Below are 23099 nucleotides of genomic sequence, written 5' to 3' on the forward strand. Positions count from 1 at the left end.
TATTTTTGTAACCTTAATTTTAGCAAACCGATCCTCATACGAACTAACCACACCTACCAGCCTCCTGCTTTCACTTTCGGAAGAAAATATGTGGCTTAATGCCTTACGTGGCTAAGCAACCGTCTAGATTCCCCAAGCCGCCCATGCCAAACCAAAGAGGTGCATATGCACCCCCCTTAATTAGAATCTGTTGATTTAATTAAGAAAAAAGAGCGGTTGGTAAAGATATAATCAGGAAAAAGTGAGGATTCATCATTGGAGGGTCATCCTTTTTCTGTGGCTGTTCTTTGGAGACTTTCGCATCGGATCAGCTGGAAGATCTCTTGGCGGGCCAAAAATTTGCAGTCATTAAAGATCTGACGAGTGAGCAGCCTAAGTTGGAGTCTTTGATTGGCGTCCCATGCTGAGTCATTTACACGTGTTTTTGTCTGACTTTTGTAAGCCGGCCTTCTCTTTCCTGTATTGCTCTTACATGTCCATTTCTTCTGTTCTTGCAAGTTTTCTTTTTTCCTCCTCTTCATGTGGGAAAGTGAAGAAAGAAAGGAGAGAATTTGGAAGGAGGATGAATTTTAGAGGTAACAAAGATTAGATTACACCATAAACTGGAAAAGTAATATGTCCACTTTAATTACATGTCCAGTTTGAATTTATCACGTTATCTTATCGGTCAAATCTGTCGAACCAAATTCGGTAGGTATAAAATAACTCTTTGATTTGATCGAAGGAGATGTGTGCCCAAATCGAAATCAGTCCATTTTGTGGGTTAATGCAGTTGGGTAAGGTGGTGAAAAATCAATTCGGATGGGACAAAGTTGGTAAGAGACTTAACAAAGCTACAGCTTTCGGATGACCTAAAAGTGCAGACGAAGAAAGAACTGGAAAGGGAAAAAGGGGTTTAAAAAAATGTACTTAATTCACATAAGTTTCATTTGTTAAGGAACCATGTGGCATCAACTTTCAAATGCACAGTCATTTGCACGTCAAACTTTCTTGGCTTTTCCCAACCTCCACGTTTCAACAATCCCAACTCAAGTTACCAAACGAGAAAGCTTTTCGCATTTGATGCTGACATTTTAATTTCTTTTGACTAAGTTGGCAAATATGATAGTTATAATAATAATTTACTCTTCTACATGACGTGTTTGGATATATACTTTTATCATCTTAGGAGCCACAGAATAAGAGCACAATAAGTCACAACTTCTCATTTCTCAACTCCACGTTTAATCAAAGCTTGGGCCCAGTTATATAGATCAACAGGCAGACAGATCCACAAACCATACAACATCGTCTTTTGGCTGTAGACAAACCACGGCATACCATACATTGAATTCGCCTGAAAAGCAATCAAATCATTCGTTTCTAAACATTAGCTGGCTAATCACTTCGTTGATACTTGCTATATAGGAAAAGAAAAAAAGAAGAGAAAAGAAAAGGATGATTTATTATGTCATATAATCGACATGACCCATCTAGTAACATTTCTGCGAAACGACAGGATTGTATCTAATCACCAAACTCCTTTATTTAGCTAGAATTTTAATTTTGCGAGATATAGTGGTCTTGAAAATTGCAATCATGCACCATCCACCAAGCATGAATTCGACTCTCGCACCTTCCATTTCCCATCTTACGTGACCCAAACCATAAGCTCTTTTTTGGCCAAGGGACAAACCACTTGTATTGCTTAGGAATTAAGAGTATGCATCTATTCTTTTGGCTAGGAAAGATTGATTAGGTTTAGCTTTCCTTGGTATAGTCCATTCATGACCCCACACATGTGCGTGACCCTACATTACCTTTTCATGAAGGATCTACCGACGGGTGAAGATTAATTGAGAACTCTCTCTCTCTCTCTCTCAGACACGGACACACACTCACTGCCTATAAATATGCAAACCCTGACTTCACTATCTCCTCCCTCCATTTCTACCTTCTTCAGCCTTTGAGGAGATGAAGAGAATCCCAAAAGAAATGTTAAACTAAGGAGAATTGATATACTTTTGCACATTCTTGCTAGTGGCACTGCATGTGCTTTGGAATCCAGATAAGCCTGACTTTAGCAAATTGCCTTGTATCAACCGAAAGTCTAAACTATATCTAGGTTACTCTCTCAAGATACTTAATACCACTTACTTCAAGCAAGAGGGGGTTCATCATTCAGAGAGAAGACATGGGTGAAGAGGCCAAACAGGTAACGATGATGATGATTTTGGGTTTTGATTTTCTTTGCATGCTTTTGCTTTTGATGAAGCATAGTGTCATTCTTTGTCTAATATAATTCTTTTCAAGAACCATTGCTTTATGTTGATCAGCAAATCCAAATAACCAAAATGGTTTGGGTTCAATTTATCACGGTGTATACATCGAAATGAATATAGCTTCGGTTCGTTGTGCGTATGAATTCTTAATTTTATTTTAATCTCTCTTCAACTCATGTACGTTGAATTCCGGATACATCACTTGTTTACGAAGCTTAATTAATGTTCTATTTGCGCCTATGTTTTTCCTGCACATAGTAGTCTCGAGTTTTTAATGTTCTATTTTGCAATGTATTATATTATTGGTGAAATGCTTCAGCAGGAAGAAGCTAAGGTAGACGCTAAGCCAGAGGAGAAGGCAGAAGAAAAGAAGGAAGAGAAAAAGGAGGAGAAGCAAGAAGAGAAGAAGGAGGAGGAACCAAAGCCACCTTCTCCTCTCATTTTGTACGTGGACTTGCATTGTGATGGATGCGCCAAAAAAGTCGAAAGGTCCATCATGAAAATTCGAGGTAAAAAATTCCCGAAATTAAATTATCATTATTTCCGTCATCTAAATTTAGAAATTCCTGAATTCTATTCGGAATATATCGTTAATAGATTTTCAATAGTCTCATTGTATTCCTGATCGTATTTTCTTTTATAATTTCAGGAGTAGAGGGAGTTGAAATTGATATGGACAAAAACCAGGTGACTATAAAGGGAGTGGTGGAGCCTGAAGCAGTGTGCAATAGAATCACCAGAAAGACCAAGCGCAGAGTCAAAGTGATCTCTCCACTGCCTCCAGCTGAGGGCGAACCACTTCCCCAAGTCGTCACTTCACAGGTCTCATGGTTTTTGACAGTTAATCACCGAAAATTACCGCATGATTAATCCATAACGACAGTGAAAAGATAAGGTTAATCACCCTAATTAGATAATGCAAACTGAAGGGGAAAAACGGTTGTAATTTCTCTTTGTAAATAACGCTTTTTGGTTCTCCTTTTTGTTCCAGGTTAGTGGGATCGTGACCGTGGAGCTAAATGTCAACATGCACTGTGAAGCCTGTGCTGAGCAACTTAAGAAGAAGATACTCAAAATGAGAGGTAAGATTTAGCAAATTCATATAGATATGATTGCAATATGATCAGATTAATTGAGACTTTATTATAAATTGAGATTTTTTTTCTTATTTGATGTGTTCACTTGCTCTGTATTAATCAACAGGAGTTCAAACGGCGGCGACAGAGTTAAGCTCGGGAAAAGTCATGGTCACAGGGACCATGGACCCGAACAAGCTCGTCGACTATGTTTATAGACGAACCAAAAAGCAAGCCAAAATAATCCCGCAGCCGGAGCCAGAAAAGCAAGAGGAGAAAAAGGAGGGAAGTGAACCGGCGGAAGAGGCGAAGCCGGAGGAGAAGAAGGATGAAAACAACGGGGGAGAGAAAAAGGAGGAGGAGAAACCGCAAGAAGAAAAGAAAGAGGGAGAGGGAAATGAGAAGCCCGACAACGGGACAGAAGAGAAAGCGGAAGAGGCCAAAATGGAAGGAGAGGAAGTGGAGAACGTGGCCTTTTACGACGACGATGGTATGAGGAGGATGATGTATTATTATCAGCCGCTTTACATCATCGAGAGACCCCCGCCTGCTCCTCAGCTCTTCAGCGACGAGAATCCCAATGCATGTTGCGTCTCTTGACGACGACGACGACGATTATTATTACAAATAAGTTGTAATATATGTCGAGGTCGAGTTGAAAATATATGATTGTTAATTTTCTTTATGGTTGGGTGTGTAGGGAAGAGGAATAATCAAGTCCCAAATTATAGGCATGGCACACAATCCTTTTTGTATTTGTGTGCACTTGATAGTTGCAAAGAAGGTGTGGATTATGATGTTATTGGGTAAAGGTGTTCAAACATGGTCCAAGCATTTTGTGCAATATTTTCCTATTATTTTTCTACGTTTCATGGGGGGTCGTCCAATTAAAAATGCAAAGGCATGATTTCCTAGGAAGAGAAAACCATAATCACATATCAACAAGGCACCTTCGTCCCCATGGAGATGGGCTAAAATTAACAAACAATTGCCTCTCATTGACACGGGACAAACATCTTAATTTGCAGTACGCTAAATAATGGTACATGGCACATGTCAAGGACACAAAAGAATGGTCTTGTGCTAGATTTCACCGCCAATAAATCATTGACATGCGACATCTTAATAGTACGTACGTACGTACGTACATACATACATACATAAGTATAGGTATATATTTGACTCGTCCATCCAAAATTTCGAGTAACATTGTACTCAATCCATCATGTTAATGAGACATTTCATGGATTTCGAGTTCATTAATTTGTAGAAATCCTTAAAATAAATATTGATGTAACAAGTCAATTATCATATAAATACCAAAGATATGATTATGTCTTGCCAGTTTCAACAAAAAAAATAAGGTATCCTTTTGATTTATCATTAGCCAATACGAAACAATAACGAAATTCAATGTTCAGATGCGATGAATTAATTAACAAATTACAGTAACTTTTTTATTTGCAAAATTTACTCCTTTAGGTTCAATTAATGTAAACTCATGATAACATTATTTTTAGACTTTATAGTCATAAGGAAAAATTTACTTCCCATGCTTATAAGAAAAGTATATATCCATTCCAATCACGTATCATGCATTTGATTCCCGTCTCGAATAGTCTCGAATATTATTAACAGAGGTTCTGATTTAATGTGATTTGTGCAATCTAATTAGGGTAAAAGTTACAAAAAATCCCAAACGATACGTACCGTGTGACAACAAAAAAATCATAAATTTATAACCGTGTGACAAATTTACCCTAAACTTGTATTGGTGTGACATATTTACCCAAAACTTTTTTTTTGTGAGACAAAAAATCCTAGATAGATTTGTATCTATGTGATGTTTTTTGTGACTAATCGTGAATATCACAGTAGATATAATTTGAAATTTTTTTTTTGAGGTTTTTTCCTATCTAATTATAATATCTAATATTTCAATTTTTCAGTTAGTAGGCGAACTTTCTCTATCGTCGGGGACCTAATCGTGGACGTCACGTGGTGGGCACCCACTCTCTTTTCCTTCTCAGGTCCCGAGTGCCCAGTTTCTCGATGGGGCCCAAAAAGGACACAATTCCACGTCACGCCACGTAAGAAAGCCCGGGTGGGGCCCAGATACGACGTGGAAAGCGGTGGGCGTGTTTTGTTTTTCGGATTATCAAAAAAGGACACGACACGCCACCGCTCGATCCCTCTCCTGCCCATTTTGTCTTCACTTGTCTCTTTGCTCGAAAGCGGGAACAAGAACAAGCCGTCGTGCCTGTAAAGGGGGCCCAAGGGGTCTTTTGGTGCGGGCCCGACGAGTGGAAGTACAAAAGATTAAGACGAGGAATTAAATCTTGAATTATTCGAAGAATTTTGGTGACAGATGTCTGCTCGAATTGGCATTCGTGGAATCTGAAATAGCGGTTTAGCAGGCCAATTTGAAATGACCCCACCCTTTAAAGAGAAATCAGCTGTCTAAAGGGCCCATGAGTCAAAATCGAAGATTTTCACATGTCCAATTATACCCATCATTTTGTTAGTAACTTTTTTTGCGCCCACCTAGCAAATACGGATTCGGGTTGAAATCGCTTTTCAAAATGATGTGTATCTAGTAAGGGTACGTATGATTTCAGGGTAGAATCTGGAACTTGAGAACCTAACCGGTGGGAATCTATAAGTTTCAGGTTCCGAGGTATGCATGGTAGGTTTCAGGTTTCAAAAATTAAGGAACTTGTTTTGACAGATAAACTCTAGGTTCTAGGTAGGTGGAATATGAAACCCGAAATCTGGAATCTAAAACTTTAAACTTTAAACAAGTTTTTTGTGTTTTTTCTTGATTTATGTCTTTGCGTGATCCTGCAGTGTTCCATGGTGTCAGAAGATGAGTGTATAATTTGAAACTACTAGTCTGAGTTTTTATTTTATGACTTGTTAATGTTTCATATTTTCGTATATCTAAATATAAGTTGTGGTTAGTGGATCGTAACAGCAGCAAGTGGAGGTCATTAAATGTGATGTTTTACTGCAATTGTTCAATTAATAATACAGGTGAAACTTGGGTAGATCTTGGAACTGGTAATACGGCAGGTTCTAAGTTCCAATGTATATAGAGTAGGTTCTATGTTCCAAAAAATGAGAAACCTGTTCCCATGGGTAGATTTCAGGTTTCAAGTGGAACCTGTACAGAACAATGGAATCGCTCACCCCTAATATCTAGCTTTCTATGGAATGGTTCCAAACATCTAGTGCTCTTAATCCGGGTGACAACATTACCAACCTTGAACTTCATCTCACTAGCAGTAACTTTTCTAAGATTTGAAGCTAGTGTTGAGGATATGATATAAGTACCGACAAGAGATAGCAATTTATTCCATGGATTTTATCGGAATTTGCCGGCCCCCATGCCGAAGAATCACCCTCCTATTATTTGTCTCCACTATCTATGCTTTTCACGAATGAGCGCAAACCCTTCCATACCGTAGGCAAAATCCTCAAACGATTCTCCTTTTGTGGAATCTCATACAAAACCAAATGCCAAGAACCTCCTAACGCTATGTTCGTTTTGCGAAAAAGATTTTGTCGGAAATTTTTTTTCTCATTTTACGTTATGTGATTGCTTAAAAAAATTAATCAATGGAAAATTTTTCAATAGTCAATAGAAAACCCATACCTAAATTCAGAAGGATGATTTCTTCTTTTAAGAATCATAAATCATTTTCCATATTATGGACTACACAATTGCTCTTGGAATAGAGTCTGCAGCACTTGGGCAAGGGAAACCTGACGCCCGTACATGGGTCCACATAGGTCAGTTCCAAAAACCTAGTTCCCGTGCACGAGACTTTGGTGCCCGTTCCCGCGACTTAATGGTCCGGGTGCTTGAAGGTTGCGCACGTCACCCCAATACCCATGACTAGGTCCCCATCGGCTATGCCTTGGTACCCGACTCTCACATCCAAATCACCGGCCTTAGGCTCAGGACCCTACTCTTACGCTCAGGCCTGGGTCCATAGAGGTCGTGCTTGGAACCCTAATGCCCATGCTTGAGTCCTAATGGCCATACCCTGGTGGTTGACTCCCGCGCCCAAGTCACTGATGTTTGGGCTTTGGTCCATGGAGGCTTGGCCTGAGATCTCAGTGCCCGTGATAAGGTCATTGATTGCCACGCCTAAATACCTAGGTCTTGTACCCAAGTCACGACCGCCCGACACCAGGACCTTGGTCGAGTGCTTGGGCCCAAGTCCACAAAGGCTGGGCTTAAGACCCTAGTGCTCGTGCCTGGGTCCCGGATGGCATATGCTTGGGTACTCAACTCTCATGTCCAAGTCACCGCCACTCAGTCTCGAGTCCACTAAGGTCAGGTCCAAAATCTCAATGCCGTGCTAAGGTCCCCAACGATTGTGCCCGGGTACCCTATTCCTGTACCGAGGCCCAAGGCTAGGTCTGTAGAGGTTGGGCTGGGGACCCTAGTGTCCATGCAAAAGTCCTCGGCGACCATGCCAGGGTCCATGGTGACCATTCCTAGGTCACCGGTTCCCGTGTCCAGGTTACTAGCTCTCCGGCCCAATTCCTCGGCGACTAGGCCCGAGTCCACAAAGACTTGGCCTAGGTTTCTCGAGGCTAGGCCCAAGATCTTCGTGCCCAGGTCCCCAGCGGTAGTGTTTGACTCCCATGCCCAAGGCATCAACCTCTTGCCAGAGTTCACTAAGGCTAGGCCCGGGTCCTTGGAGCCCGTGCTTAGGTTCCCAGTGGCTAGGCTCAAGAAACCCTGGGTCTTGCGACTGAGATCTTGGCGGCTGGGTAATCCTCATATCACATGAATAGTATACGTGTCTTTAGAAAAATAAAATCAACTTTTCTTTTTAAAATAATGGAATATCAGTTCATTTTCAAATCTTAGCGAAACATTGGAAAATTTTGCCTTTTTTTTAGAAAAATGATTTCTTGAAAAACATTATATAGAAATGCCAAATTTTTCGCGAAGCTAACGGAAGCTAAGGAGCCTTTGGATTTTCACATTAGCTCCTTAGTTTCGAGAATCACGTCCCACATTTCATCCGAAAATAATAAGCCCAAGAGCGACGAATGATGTTTCCCAAACATTTGCTATTGAGTGACGTCATAATTACACTCCCGAGACTGATACAAATCATTGCGCTTGTGATTGGGCCCATAATATTGGGCCGGGCCTACAGTTGTACGGCTTCGACTATGGCCACGGCTTGATCATTCATTGCTTGGGCTCATTGGGCCCGCAATCTATCAAAGCTTTGGACCGACGATGACGTCACGTGTCCGTCCCCAAAAGATCCAAAAACCAAAGGCGTCCACTCCTCAAATGCTTGCGTGGACACGATTAATTGCTTTTTGGGCTACTCACCTTGCATTTGTGAGTCTCGTCCCGGCTAGTGACCTAATTGTACATCGCGTGGACTCAATCGCTCAAATGATTTGAGTATCGATTCTAGCAATGACTCTTCCAAGAACATTTGAGTAATCCTAGTTACTTTTCATCTTATGGCTCCTTTCGAAAATCTCCTGTTTTCAGCCGGGTGGCTGTTGATGGATAAATTGGGATGGACCGTGTATCAATCTTTTCCACTCGCGTCAGGGGGGGAATGGGCGGAGGAGGGTTCAATCGATCGAGGCACTTCCCTGAGTTTCAAGACATGGAGATAAGCAAATATACTAATTCAAATGAAAGAATAAATTCAATTGACAATTGTTATTTCATAGAGTAACGGAGGTGGTAAAAGAGATCAATTAGTGAAATTGACCTTCTAGAGATACGAGCCTTCAATCAAATTGACCCACTTTATGTACGGGACCATCGTGGCCAATATGCTTGGTGGAAGAGTAAGCCGATTGCATGCCAATGATTTCCAGCACAAGAATAAGCACTGGATTCAATAAATGGCTAGATAACTCACCGTACTTAATGCCCCACATCAATTATAGCTTGCTCAATCAATTTGGCCCCAGCAAGTACTTCTCAATCCCTTTTTTTTTTTTCTCTTTTTTCTAAAATAATAGGGTCCTCATGCTGCCTAATTTCCCCCAATTTATATAAATATTTTCTTGGTTTGGCAAGATGGGCAAAAGGGGGTTCTTCTCTCCCATCACATCGACCTCTCAAAATGCGAGTAATGCCAACGGCTAAACCCACAAATTGTAGCCACAGGACTCAATCGAAAACAATGCCATGTTCAGATAATCATGGCTATAATGGGCCTACATTCGTGCATAAATGTCTTTAGCTAACGTACGATATAAAGCAAGATGAGTGATGTATGTTAGGCATGCTCAAAGGCATGTGACTTGTGGCCCGATCAATAGTTCTCGTGCCTCTTAATAAATGAAGCTAGGTGAATGAACCTAGCTTATATACATTTTTGCGTAAATTAGATAATCAATAGTCACGTTAAGTTGTGCATCATTGTATTGCCATGCTCAACCTTGTTTTCGATGCATCTAATGTTCCTATTTGTTACGTGATGCACGGCATTAAAAACATATGATAGAGATGCGGATGTGCATATATTGTTTCCATTGGTTTCAGAAAGTAAGGTAAAAACCGACGTATCGTAATACGATTTACAAATGATGACATCTAAAGTTAACTTTTTTTTTTGTCAGTCCTACACCTACTCTACATCTAAAGTTAACTTTAACTATGTTTTAATGTAGAGAAATTACGAGACAAGTAACTTGAATAAACTTGTAAAAATATGTTGGTACCTTGTATTTAGATTTGAAAAGAGAAGGAAAATATTTCAAAAAACATGAATTTGGTGTAATATTATAAGTACTTTAGATATATGTGAAGATTGACAATTTACGTGATGACTGAATAATGGACAGGAGAAATGATTACTAATCAAACTAATTTTCACTGGGTATAATAAGGTCGGTAGTTTGTATTTCTTTAAATTCGTTTTACTTAAAAAAAAAAGGGCGTGTTCTCTAAAAAGGAAGGCAAAACACAAGTTTTTTTTTAAAAATGGCGCACATAGAAATAAGAGTAGTTCACTAATAACTGATCCTTATTTCATAACTAAGCAAAATTTAAGGTAATAATTTTCTCTTGAAAAGACAATTAACGTGATAACTCATAATGAGGGCTGACAATTAGTATTAACATGTCATAATCGTGTTTGTAAGTCGTATCAGCCTAAAACATCTTAGTATTGATTCTCCATGCCAGGTAATTAAATCACATTAAAATTTATTAATTTCGTGTTAACCTACAAATCAAGTTAGTTGTGTCGTGTCGTGTCCTATTGTGATTTTCTTAATATTGATTCCACATGCCAAGTAATTAAATTAAAATAAAATGTGTTAATTTTGTCTTAACTACCAAATCAAACTAGCGTGTCGGGTCATATCATATTTTCATTTCCTTTCTGTAATTCGTGTTTTACCTTATGTTTTTTTTTCCCGTATTGTGTAAACGGGTCATGTCGCTCCACTTGTAGTTTTTTTTTTTTGGGTCAAGCTCCACTTGTAGTTGATAAGGACCAACTTTAAACTTTGTCCCACCCAAGAAAATATGGACAGAAACACTTTTTAAGAGCTCAAATAGCACATCACACGTCGTTTCCTTCCATTACATTTCCTCCTTTTCTCTTCGCGTCAAATTAATTCATGGATTTCATATTTTGCTCTCCGGTTATTATGATTTATTACGCCACGTTATCATGCGACTCGGTCCGACAAAGCCTAAACACTCGCCCAAGAAAAATGCGTGTGCTTCCTCAGCTTTAGCCGCTCCTAGTCCCTCATTCCCATCACCCCCGAACCAGCCAATCGGCCGACGCCACGTCAGCCGGGACGGCATCCTTCCTTCCAAGTCGGATCGAAGGAAAAACCCACGTGATTCCATGAAGCTTTAATGATTATAGTTGACGCGTAAGCTAAATAAGCGCAAACACACCTTATAACAAAAGTTATGCATCGCATGATTCATAACCATATACAATAATGTCATCAGAAGCGAAGTACCCCACACGTAAAGTCACAGAGAGAGAGAGAGAGAGTGTGTGTGTGCGTTCTTCGTTTTCTTATAAAATGGCTGCATCTATGTCATTAACATTATACTTACGTTCCAACTTTTCCGAGATAGGGGCCGCCCGCGGCCGAGAGAGAGCGAGAGCGAGAGCGAGGATGATGACGGTGGTGATTGTGGCGGAACTGCTGGGGGAGTACGCCTTGGCGGTGGCGAGGCTGGTGGAGCAGCTGTTGCCGCCGGCAAGGGCCGGCCGTCTTGGCCGCGGCCGTGCAGCCAGGAGATTCCTTCCTGATGCTCCGGAATCTCCTTTCCTTGTTTATTTTTGAGTGTTGTCGTGCTTCTTTTAAGGAGATTTTTCTGGGTGAGCGCATTTTATTTGTTCTTTCGTTGCCTTCACGGTGTGCGAGGAAGAAGTGGGTAATAGAGTGAGCAGGTGAACACCCAAACGTACAGTGAATCGATCAGTTCGTGACCTTTTTAGGTTGACCAATTCATTTGTTGGGGTTCCTGTCTTGAAAGCTACATTCATTTGTTTACTTCTGGGTTCATGTTGATGTTTTGCTCCTGCTGCACAGTCTGTGTATATGCACAGGAGTGATCTTTAAAGAAGGATATCGACAAAAGGTCAGTTCAGGATGCTGCTGTCATATTCTAAGTGAAGCAGCAAAAGCCATGGAAAATAGCCATTTCACTTTGGCTGTTGGATCATGCGATACCTCTAGTTCAGACTTGCTTTTTCTTGCCTACTGTGTTGACTTGCTGGTCATGCGTTGCGAGTCATTCTTCTGGTCAAATTAAAGGCTGATTCCGTACATTGGCTTTGAGAGATCATTCCAGAAAGCTATTTTAGCGTGGCCTAAACCTAGTTGCTTCGATAATCTTAGTACATTAAGATTAGCAGGTCTACCAAGTGATACTGCAAATGAAGTGAATGTGATCGTTGGGTAGGCCGAGCTGGTCCCGACTCTCGATTTCGGCTTAACTTGTTGCTTCAATCCGCCGTCGATAAAAACGGCCTGCATCCGGCGGATCAAGCAGGGCCAAACTTTATCATTAAATATCACTGTCTAGGACCGTCCGAATTTGTCTTCAGGCCCCTTTGGTGGGGGCACATCAAGAACAATAATATTAGCTGCAAGTTGATTAATATTCTTGCTGAAATAGTGTCAGCTTGCAAAAATGATTGATTGTCAATGCGATATTGAGTTCAACTCGTATCACCTAGAATCAATCAGTCTAATTCGTGTCATTAAAGATTTTTCTGTACAATTCTATTACAAGACAATGAATTGTGCGTTCATATGGCATAAGCCTAGATTTCCAAGTTTATATTGCAAGAAGGCATAAGATATCCCCGTAAATAGTAGGATATTAATTATACCATAAAATAATGATATTTTTTTTCACTCTTTGCGTGATACTATTTTCCATTTTAAGAAAATGATATCCGAAATTTTTACTGGAACACTTCATTCCAATATTTAGAAAATATTTTTTACCGAGAAAGAAATAATATGATTGATTGATAATGGAAAACCACTGCAATGATATGATTTGGCCAAATGTATCTCTAAAATACTTTGCCGATAGGTCAAAGCTATTTCTTCCTTAAATTTATAAGTTGGAGTCAAGCTGCCTTTGTTGAAGAGGAGTTTATGTGATAATGCTAATCTAGCTCATGAATTGATAAGAACTTGCCAGGGGCTAGTGTTGTGTCCAAAAGAGGATTGATCACAGCTGATCTTATGAAAGCATTTGACTTTGTCACTTAAAAATTTGTCTTTGCTGTCATGGAAGTCTTGCAGGTTCCTGATCAATTTTGGGAATGAATAAAAAGCTCTTTTTGCTAGGCCTTATATCTCCATCTCCCTTGCGAAGATCTTGAAGGCTTCTTCAAAGGTGAGAAGGGTTTGGGACAAGGGGTCCTTTATCCCCGTAACCCTTTGTCATGTTATGGAAGTATTTTCTCGACTAGTGTATAATGCAATTGAACAGGGCAAAGTCGAGTTTCATCCTGTTCAAAGGTCAAGCTCGCTCACTCGAATTGTGCGGATGATTCGTCGATCTTTTTTAAGGGATGGATTCATTGAATGAGATTCTGCATTTGTTCCAGAGATTCAAGCAAATGTCTGTCCTTAGGCTTAATCCACCAAAAACTGAGTTATATTTGGCTGGCCAAGAAGGTCAATATGTAGAAGAGATGGTGGCTTTGAGTGGATTCCCAAAGGGACATGCACCAGTTAGATATCTTGGTCTTACCCTGATTTTTTTGGAAGACTTAAGTGTTAAAAGATTGCAAACCGCTTGTGGTTAAGGTCACTTCTCGAATGAATTCGTCGACTGTGCAACGTCTTTCTTTTGCTGGGAGGGTGCAGCTTATTAAAGATGTGATACACAGCTTCATAAAAGTGGGGCATTGGGTCTCCTAATGCAGCAGATTGAACTTTTTTGACAGGATGGAATTGGACTTGTGCTGTGTTTTGATCTTGTATTTGGACTGGTGTTTGTAACTTTGTGCTATATTGGCTGTTGCACATGGAGTTCGATTGGAGTTGTGACTTATGGTAGGGCTTGTGACTTATGGTAGGGCTTGTTCATGAGATCAGTCCACCTATGGGTGAGAGGTTCAGGGATTGGTCAAGATTTCACTTAGAACTTGGAACCTACACTGTTGGAACCGGTTCTCCAGTTTTTAGAATGTGAAACCTACCCTGCATATCGGTTTCAGGGTCTGCCCGAAAACTAGCCGATTTTCTTTTTGGTTTCATTTTCTTTTTTTTTTATTTCATTTTTAGTTAAGTAAAATGAAAGTGAACACAATAACAAAAAATCATCATTTGTCAATAGCAACATTCCATAAAAGATGAACACGTAAATTAAAATAAAGGGATAAGTGTACTGGAAGTCCTAAAACTTGTCATGAAAATACAATTGAGTTTTAAAAATTGCAAAAAGTGCAATCAAGTCCTAAAAACTTGTTACGAAGTGCATCAAGTCCTTCCATTAAGTTTGTCCAACTTGGCTGATGAAAAATGCTGAAGCGGCTTTTTAAAATATTTTCTCTCTCCTACGTGGTGATAACGTGGCTAAAACGACATCGTTTTGGTCCAAATATGATTTTTTGTACAAATTTTATTTAAATAGAATAAATAATAAGCTTAATTTAAAAAAAAAGGAGTTAAAAAACCAGCTCTTGCCATTGCCGCCCCACCATTGACAAGAACGGTCGGCGATGGTGGGGGAATGGTCGATGGGGGTTGCTAGGCCCTGGTTAGGGCCTGGCAATCCTCGCCTAGTTCTGGGGTAGGGCCGCCACAAGTAGGGGTTGGTTGCCACGGGCGGCCTTCCCAGCGATGGTGGGGCAGCGACGGTTTCAACTATCCCTTTTTTCATTTATTTAAATTTAGCTTACTTTTTAATTAAATTTAAGTAAAATGTGTATAAAAACATATTTGGACAAAAATGACGTCATTTTAACCTTATTTTTCGTGTTTTAACCACGTCATCGCTACGTAGGATAGAGAAAACATAAAAAAAAAGTAATGTCAGCATTTTCCGTTAGTCAAGTTGGACGGAGTTAGCGGAATGACTTTATTGTAACAATTTGATAAATTTTATAATTTGATTGCACTTTTTACAAGTTTTAAGATTTAATTGTACTTTCGCGAAAATTTTAGAACTTTCAGAGCACTCGTCTCTAAAATAAAAAATAAAAAATTTCAAAATATGTAACATAAATTGACTTGAGCAAAACATAAGATGGGAGTCATTGCACCATAAGATGAGAGACGGATGAGGCTTGAGAGGCAGAGCATTGTTGCAAACGAGCATAGGTCGTCGGCTAACCCTAAATTGTCTTGATACTTGACCTTCTTTCGTGCTTTCTTTCCATTTTCTCACTTTTATTTTGCAATTTGTGTCTATCAACGCCTCAATATTTGTTTGTTTATTCCTGTGTAATTTTCCTTTTAGGGCGTGCGTGATAACTATTCTGTTTTTTTGTTTTTCTATTTTTCCGTTCCCGAGAACATGTTTGGAATAGAAATCCATTTGATAACGCAATTTCATTTTTTTTATTTTTGGAACAAGTTTTTAGTCCAGAAATAAGTTTGAAACAGAAATGAGAAGTTAAAATTTGATATTTTTCTATTTTTGGAACAAAAAGAGAAATAAAAACTCTTCTCATTGCTCGCCCTTGTCTCCTGTTGTCGGCTGGCCGCCATCACCCACTGCGGCCGCCGGCCGTTGATGAATGGAAAATAGCGTAAGAGAGGGAAATTTTGTATCGTTATCAAACGAATTCATGTTTTGAGAAGAGAAATTCTGTATTATTATCAAACGCTTATCTCTATTTAGACATTTGTCCATGGAATAGGAAAAGAAAAAAATATTTTTGGAACATAATAGTTATTATTCGAGTCCTTAACTTTTCATCGCTCTGTTTTTAGGATTAGATGATCGGCTTTGGCTCTTTGTTCAGCCTGGTGACCGAGGCGGCAAATGAAATGGATTTCCTATCTAAGGGCGAAAGGTAAAATTTTCTTAAGCCCAACAACGAGGCCATTTCATCTTCCTGCTTAAAGCGTCAAAATTTTTCTTGTAAAAGAATCCGGTTCTTCGATAACCCGTTCACGTACCGGTTCTCCAGTTTCTGGCCACCGATTCTACTTTTTCTTGGAACTGGGAACTTAATTGGTAACTGCGGGAACCTAGAATTTGACTAGATCCTATAGTCGGTTCGATCCAATTTCTGGTTCTACCCTCAATCCATGCTCACCTCTAAGTCCACCTATGATCTTGGTTTTAGGGATAACAGAGTAACTTTCTTACCGAAAAAAAATAAAATCTGAATATGGATAAAATTATTATTTTTTGTTTATTGTTATCCTTTTCAGATTATTATTATTAAACGATTATTTCATGTTAATGCAGATTTATAAAATAATAAACTAGCTCGCGTCTATTAAGGCAGGAGGTATGCCCTTTTTTACGGCACGACCTGGCGCCACGAGCGCCTGATTATCCAGAGGGCCATTTTCGTCATTTCCCGGCGCCGGACGAAATGAAAAGTTACCGAGGGGAGAAGGAAATGCGGAGAGCGACTTCAGTGACGACGGTCATCCATGGCGTGAGAGAGACGGTGGGAGGCGTTTCTTTCTCCTCTTGCAGTGGAGACGACGCTGCTCTTTGCTTCTCCTTCGCGGCTTCCGCCCTCCACCATAATCGGAGCTCTCGTCTCTCCCGGTACGGGTTTCTCTCGCTCCTTTCCGTGGTCTTTTTCGCGAGTAATTTAGCCGGAGAATCGGAACTACTTGGCCCTCTACGATGTCGATGCGGTATGGCGTTGTGTTTGTCGCTTGATCGCTGTTTTTCTTGCTCCTTCGATCGTAAAGTTCGTTCCTTTGGCGCAGATTTCTTGTGGGTATTGATCGGTTGGCCCCCTGATCATCTGTCTAGCAAGAACGATGAGTAATTGGCCCGGAAATGGGGGCTTGTGCCCGGCGTCGTCGAATTTATCGGCGTTCGCGCAGCCTTTTACGATCCCCCAGTTCGACCAATATCCCAATTCGATTCCTTTTTATGTGGATTCCGTCCAGCCGCCGTTTGATCAAGGACCCGTGAATTCTTCGCGCAACACTTGGGCGAATCCGTGCCCTCCTAGTGCAAGAACCGATTGGTTTCCCGCATCGAAACCGGAGTTCGATGTCGGGACTTATTTAAACGCCTACGGTTACTCGGGTTCGGAGACTGTTGATGGAGAAAATACCCCTTTACCTTCGTGGAACTCTGTTGATGTTGGATTGAATGATAAGTTTGGTCGATGTTCTGATGGCTCGAGGAGTACCGTCATGGAAAGTGATGCGTTTTACCCCTTCAATGTGTCGTCTGGGGTGGTTCAGGGTGCTCCCTCTGGGCTGGCTGCTCAGCGCGATTATGGCAGGATATCTTCTCCCTTTGATGCAAATTTGGATAAGTTGCCTTGTGATGATCAAAGCAAAAGTGTGAGTTTGGGAGATACAGTTGAATCAAGTGGCCCTTGGAACGAGCAGGCACTGAGATACCATGGTAAAAGTGAGGATTTAGGTGGGAGTTACTGCTTGAAGGAGCCAATTGCAGCTCCATTAATGACTGAAACTTGTACAAATGGAGGTATACTTATTCTCATTCGTCTCTACTTTTTCTGATAATAATGTAATAATGTTGTTGTACACGGTTTTTCATGTACTAATCTCTTTCGTGCATGCTGTTCATATGCTGACACACTTAACGGTCAATAGTGTTTTTCTTGTGCTCTGTTTTCAATTGAATTAGTTATGTGAACAGACTATGATTACTAATGGAAGCTCAAATGAAGATAAGAAAGCAGAGAGATCTGATTATATGTTCCTTCCTCCTTGTGTTCTCGAGGACTTCATTATACATCTAATGGCTTGAGTACACGTGCAGGAGCTTCTCATAGTGATGGTCTTTCGAGTTGGGAAAAGCATGGTGGATTTCTAAGCAGAAAACATGTAGATGGTAGGCGATTTCTTGCTTGCGCAGCCAAGATTATGCTTATTCGGTCTCTGACATCATCCTTTTATGTTTTTGTCATCCAGCATCATCAAGCTTGGATTTGCCTGGAATGTTTCATGAAACATATCCTCAGGCAGCAATGCCAGAGTTATCTTCGAATCTTGGGAAGAAACAGTGGCCATATGCTCATATAGATGAAAATGTTGTGTCAAATCATGTTGCAAGTGCGAATGGTGGGAATATGATTTTGGGATCTTTCTCTGCCCCCCAGATGGGACCTCCAGCTGATGGATTTGTCTCGGGAACCGGTGAAGTTTCATTAGGAGGTCAAAAGAAGGGTATGCACAGTGCTAATGAGTACTATGCTGGCATTATGCTATCCAGTGTAAATGAGCCTCAGTACCTGCAAGCTTCTGGTAGTAAATTACTGTTTGATGGCACCGATCTCGGGAAAGGTGTGCCACAGCGTGGTTTATTCGTGAATGGTGGTAAGTCTGTAGCGAAATCTATGCCTGCACCCTCAATGGGATTCCCAATTGATGGTTTTAGGTCTCAAACTGGTGAAGTTTCTATTGGAGATCACAAGAATGGTAGAGATTGTGCTAATGAGCTCTATGCTGGCACTATGCTGTCTAATGTGAACGAGCCTTGGTCTGTAAAAGCTTTTGGAAGCAAGTCACAGCTTGATAGCACGAGTCTTGGGAAAAATGTGCTACAGCATGGTTCTAGTGTGTATGATGGGGACTCTGTTGCCAAATTGTTGCCTGCAACCACAATGGGATTCCCAATTGATGATTTTAGCCCTCAAACTGGTGAGGTTCCTATTGGAGATCACAAGAATAGTGCTAATGAGCTCTATGCTCGCATGATATTGTCTAATGTAAATGAGCCTCAGTCCATGCAAGCTTTTGGAAGCAAGTCACGGCTTGATGGTGCCAGTCTTGGGAAAATTGTGTCACAGCATGATTCTATCGTGAATGATGGGAACTGTGCTGTGAAACCTTTGCTTGCGCACACTGTGGGATCCCCAGTTGATGGCTTTAGCTCTCGAGCTGGTGAAGTTTCTTCAGGAGATCACAAGGATGGTAGAGGCTGCACTAATGAGTGCTATGCTAGGATTCTTCTATCTAGTGTAAACAAGCCTCCATTCGTGGGAGTACGTGGAAGTGAATCACAGTTTGATAGTGCAGATCTTGGGATCCAACTAGGGAGAAGGGATTTTACCTTTGAGGAACCATACCATCTCGAAGATGAAGACCGATCAAATAGCAAATGTGATTCGAAAGATGCATTTCATCATTTAGCTGGGGCAAATTTGGAATGTGAAGATCCTTTGACGTCGGATCAATTCAATTTAGCACTGGAGCATCATCGTACTCTGCTGTATGCTGAAAAGCACACTGGTGCCAATTCTGGAACCGGAAATCCTCATGTAACGTTAGACAGATTTAGTTTGCCATCGAAGGGAAATCATGCCTTGAATTCTGCTGGGAGCCCTTCTGTGGGTTTACTTCAGTTTGAACATGTCGTGGACTCTCCTTGCTGGAAAAAAGCAGTTGCACACTCAAAGCACAGGGAGGAACCTGAACGAAGCGATTGTGATCTGCTACAGGACCTTCGAATCTTTGGCAATACCTTATATCCTACTAAGGTCTCTTCTGATAAACCAAGCGCAGGAAAAGTACTCTACAAAGGTGGATGTAGTAACAGAGCTTCAGTGTCACCCTCAGTGCTGCATGCCTTTGTTAATCCATCAGGCAGAGAGGGAAGATCCAATGATAGTGAGGATGTTTGCTTGAGTGATTCAAAACAGGTTCCGTTTTCTAATGATGTCGGGGAATCTGCTGGACATTGCATTACGTGCCAAGAATCAATCGGTGATTCTAGCGCTAAACTTTCTCATCCCACACAGCAGAGTTCAGGAGAAGGCGATGTGACCTCTGACAAAGGGCACACGCCCACCCATCATGTCTCTGATACAAATGAAAATGATTCTTTCAAAATGGATCCACCTCAAGGGTTGCTTCTTTCTATGAAGCATGTGTTGGAATCAACCAATGCAGTAGATAATTCTCCTGGACTTGCCCAATGGGATAGGGGACCAGTAATACCAATGGTAGATGGACAGATGCTTGTTTCAACTTTGCATAATCTTTCAGAGTTACTTCTCCATTCATGTTTAAGTGGTGCTTGCGACTTGAAGGAAAGAGACACTGATGTCATTCAAAAGGTGATTGATAATCTTTGTGCATGTTCATCGAAGAATGTTGAGCAGATGACTACACAGCCCAAAATACATAATTCTGAGGAACCCATGTACAAGAGTTTTGAAGCATCACCTGATCTTGACATGGTAATCTTGTTGATCTCACTACTTCCTTTTCAATTTCCTACCTAACATTAGTTGATGCTAATATTGCTAGAGCATGAAAAGACACTCTTTAACGGCAAAATGTGGATGGTGATAATCTCAAAGTGGATGACAACTAACTTGCCAATGAGGATAATTTAGCCTTTTTGAACTTTAGGTGATAATCTTCTCGTGAATCTAGAAATTATATCTCGAAGCATTTGGTATCCCTTTGCTAGTTCGTTTTCATGTTTATATGTAATGAGGTGACGATCTTTTGGCTTTCAGTCACCAAGTAATAGCCGTTGAGGCAATTGAAAGCATTCTGAATAATTGGGACATGGGAAATTCGAATGCATGTTTTCACCCGCACGTTGTGCTGCACCATATTCTAGAAGGGCCTATAACTATGAAGAGATTTGTGGCACAGGCCTATTTACTACCTTATCTGAGTATATTGTCAAGATAGATCTAACATGACGAAGACACTTCGAGTTTTATTCAAGAATCAGATAGACAATGGAAAAGGAAGACGATGACACAGTAAAGTGATGGCTTTATCTGTAGAGTATGGGCACCATCTCCTTTTTCCACCTGCTAGATTAAACGGCACTAATAACTAAAATGTTGTGGCAGTTAAATATGCATGTTGTGATGTTAGAAGTGAACTACACCTACATGTTGATTCTTAATACGAATTGAAGCTACCTTTGGCAGGATATCATCTACAATTGCTAGTCCATTTTTAACACGCTTCTTTGATCTGGTTTATTGATTTATTTTTGCTTCTGCCTATTCATGAATATCTAGTTTTGAGTTAGAGCATTCTAGATTGGTTGTTTTCTGCTGAAAAAGGATAACTGGGTTTTTTTCCCACAGAGTGCTAGTACAAATATGCCTCCTCTTGCCAGTGCATTTTCAGTAAATATTCAGGGTCAGATTGACAATCACTGTGCCTTTGACAAGCAGAGGCAAGATACTGGGTTTGATAATGAGGTTGAAAGTTCTTCTGAACTTTCCTCCTCTAGGGGTAATGCCCTGATAAACAAAGACGATGCCATGACCCAGGTATTTCTTTTAATACTCTGTAACCCCCTTCCATGGAAAGGTTGGAACTATAAGCTAGTGGATCAATAGAAACTGAGTAAATCTGTTGTGGATAACTTTGCAGGCTATCAAGAAGATTCTCAGTGAGAATTTTCAGGTTGAGGATGATTCACAGCCACAAATACGCTTATTTAAGAACTTGTGGCTTGAGGCAGAGGCTACTCTATGTTCCATGAATTACAAGGCTCGCTTCAATCGCATGAGGATTGAGATGGATAGTTCCAGGTCCAATGAACTGGAAGGTTGGGACTTAAGTCGTGAACATATCTATCTTGCATGACCAATCAGATTCTTTTATAACCTTCTCATAATTAACGGTTCTTTATTGCAGATACACTTGGAAATAATTTGGATGTGGAGAACTTATCAGATATTGGAGTTGCTATTCAATCAAACGAAGATGATAAATTGTTGGCTGGGACAAGGAGCCATGAAAAGCCTGAGAAGCTGCATGCCTCTGTTCAGAGTCCGACTGTGGTCAGCACTATTGGCAGCATGATCGATTCTACCACCAACCTTTTAGCTCAAAGTTGCTGGCCTCATAACTTAAGTACTAAAAATACTCCAAATGTGGAGGAACAAGGGCCTCTGAAAGTGTCTCCTGATCTCAGCAGGACTGCAGAATTGACAGCCGGAGCATCCAAAGAGAATGGTAGCCTTGCATCTGAAATCTCTCTGAATTCTCCTGTAACAGGTGCAATCTGCTGCACTGACGACGTAGAGGCTTCTGTTATGACCAGATTGAAAATCCTGAAACAATGGGACGAGAGCTTAAGTTCTGAAAATCAGACACAGATTCCTCCAGATTCAGTTGATCTCGGGGTCGCACTTAATGAACCAGTTGCTAGAGAAAAATTGACCGAGGAAAACACGACCCTTTCTGGTGGCAAGTTGAAAATGGAGTCACGCGGTGGTGTTGGAGATAGTCAAATACTCCATTCTCGAAGGAAAGATGAGCTCAAAACCCCGCTCTCTGCAGGTTGGCAGGACTGCTCATCAGACTGGGAGTATGTGCTGAAAGAGGAGATTACTGGCAGAGATATCGAACCTTGACTGAAGGAGTTGAGTGTTCCTCAGATGTGAGTGATCACCTCATGATTTACTGGATCTGTATCTCCTGTCTATGTTATGTAGAACACTCTGGTGAACCCGTGAATTGCTCTTATGGAGCTGGTCTCCGAAACTTGTATATATCTTTCGGAATGCTCTGTCGTACTTCAAGCTAAATAAGACAAGTTGCGCTTGCATGTGTTGTGCTTCTTCTGAAGCTAAGTAAGACAAGTTGCATTTGCGTGCTTTATTCACATCAAATAAGCTCAGCTTCCAACTGAGCTTCGTTAAGCATGCTCAAGCGTCATGTCCACCCAACAGCATATTTAAATTTGTGCAAGAGCGAGCTTGGCTCATTCACGGCTAAAGACGGTTGACGACTCGGAAACCAGAACTACTTGCATTGGGGTCAACGGCCAAAGACGCTTGTAAGACTAATTTGTTATTTTCCCACATTTTTGCTTGATTGATAAACACGTTTTTTCATCCATTAATTATTTGATAAGGTAGGAGAAACCAATACTTTGTTATTATTATCGCCTTATGTGAATGTGGAGAATGACGAAACGAGCCCTGCAATTGCCTGCCGAAGCGAGAAGCCAAGTTTATGATTAGTACTTAGACCTTGACCATTCTCGACCAAGTTCAGTCCACAGTGAAGAAGCAAATCACAGTGCAAACAAAACCCAAGCCGTTTATCGTGGTTTCAGTTTCGAGTTCGGTTTGAATCGCCTGAAGCAATTAAG

General features: G+C 40.7%; 2 protein-coding genes across 3 annotated transcripts; both read left to right on the forward strand.

Annotated features, from left to right (window-relative positions):
- The first annotated feature begins 1907 nt into the window (after nucleotides 1-1907).
- LOC115686148 (heavy metal-associated isoprenylated plant protein 9-like) lies at nucleotides 1908-4158 on the forward strand. Of its 2 annotated transcripts, none has more exons than XM_030611350.2 (5): nucleotides 1908-2194; nucleotides 2581-2770; nucleotides 2911-3083; nucleotides 3253-3343; nucleotides 3465-4158. In XM_030611350.2, exons 1-5 carry the CDS (start codon nucleotides 2174-2176, stop codon nucleotides 3935-3937), a joined length of 948 nt encoding a protein of 315 aa, XP_030467210.1. In that variant the 5' UTR covers nucleotides 1908-2173; the 3' UTR covers nucleotides 3938-4158. The 2 variants fall into 2 exon arrangements, with proteins under 2 accessions (XP_030467210.1, XP_030467211.1); XM_030611351.2 differs by having other exon boundaries at nucleotides 2584-2770.
- Nucleotides 4159-16319: 12161 nt separating this feature from the next.
- On the forward strand, nucleotides 16320-22550 carry LOC115686042 (uncharacterized). Its single transcript, XM_030611222.2, has 7 exons — nucleotides 16320-16574; nucleotides 16742-17480; nucleotides 17778-17849; nucleotides 17930-20199; nucleotides 21076-21264; nucleotides 21368-21545; nucleotides 21635-22550. The coding sequence occupies exons 2-7, from the start codon at nucleotides 16796-16798 to the stop codon at nucleotides 22354-22356; spliced, it is 4116 nt and encodes a 1371-aa protein (XP_030467082.1). The 5' UTR covers nucleotides 16320-16574; nucleotides 16742-16795; the 3' UTR covers nucleotides 22357-22550.
- The last annotated feature ends 549 nt before the right edge of the window (nucleotides 22551-23099 follow it).

Source organism: Syzygium oleosum, unplaced genomic scaffold (assembly GCF_021117445.2).
Source record: "Syzygium oleosum isolate NSW1041296 unplaced genomic scaffold, Sole_v2.1 Sole_v2.31, whole genome shotgun sequence".
NCBI lineage: Eukaryota > Viridiplantae > Streptophyta > Magnoliopsida > Myrtales > Myrtaceae > Syzygium > Syzygium oleosum.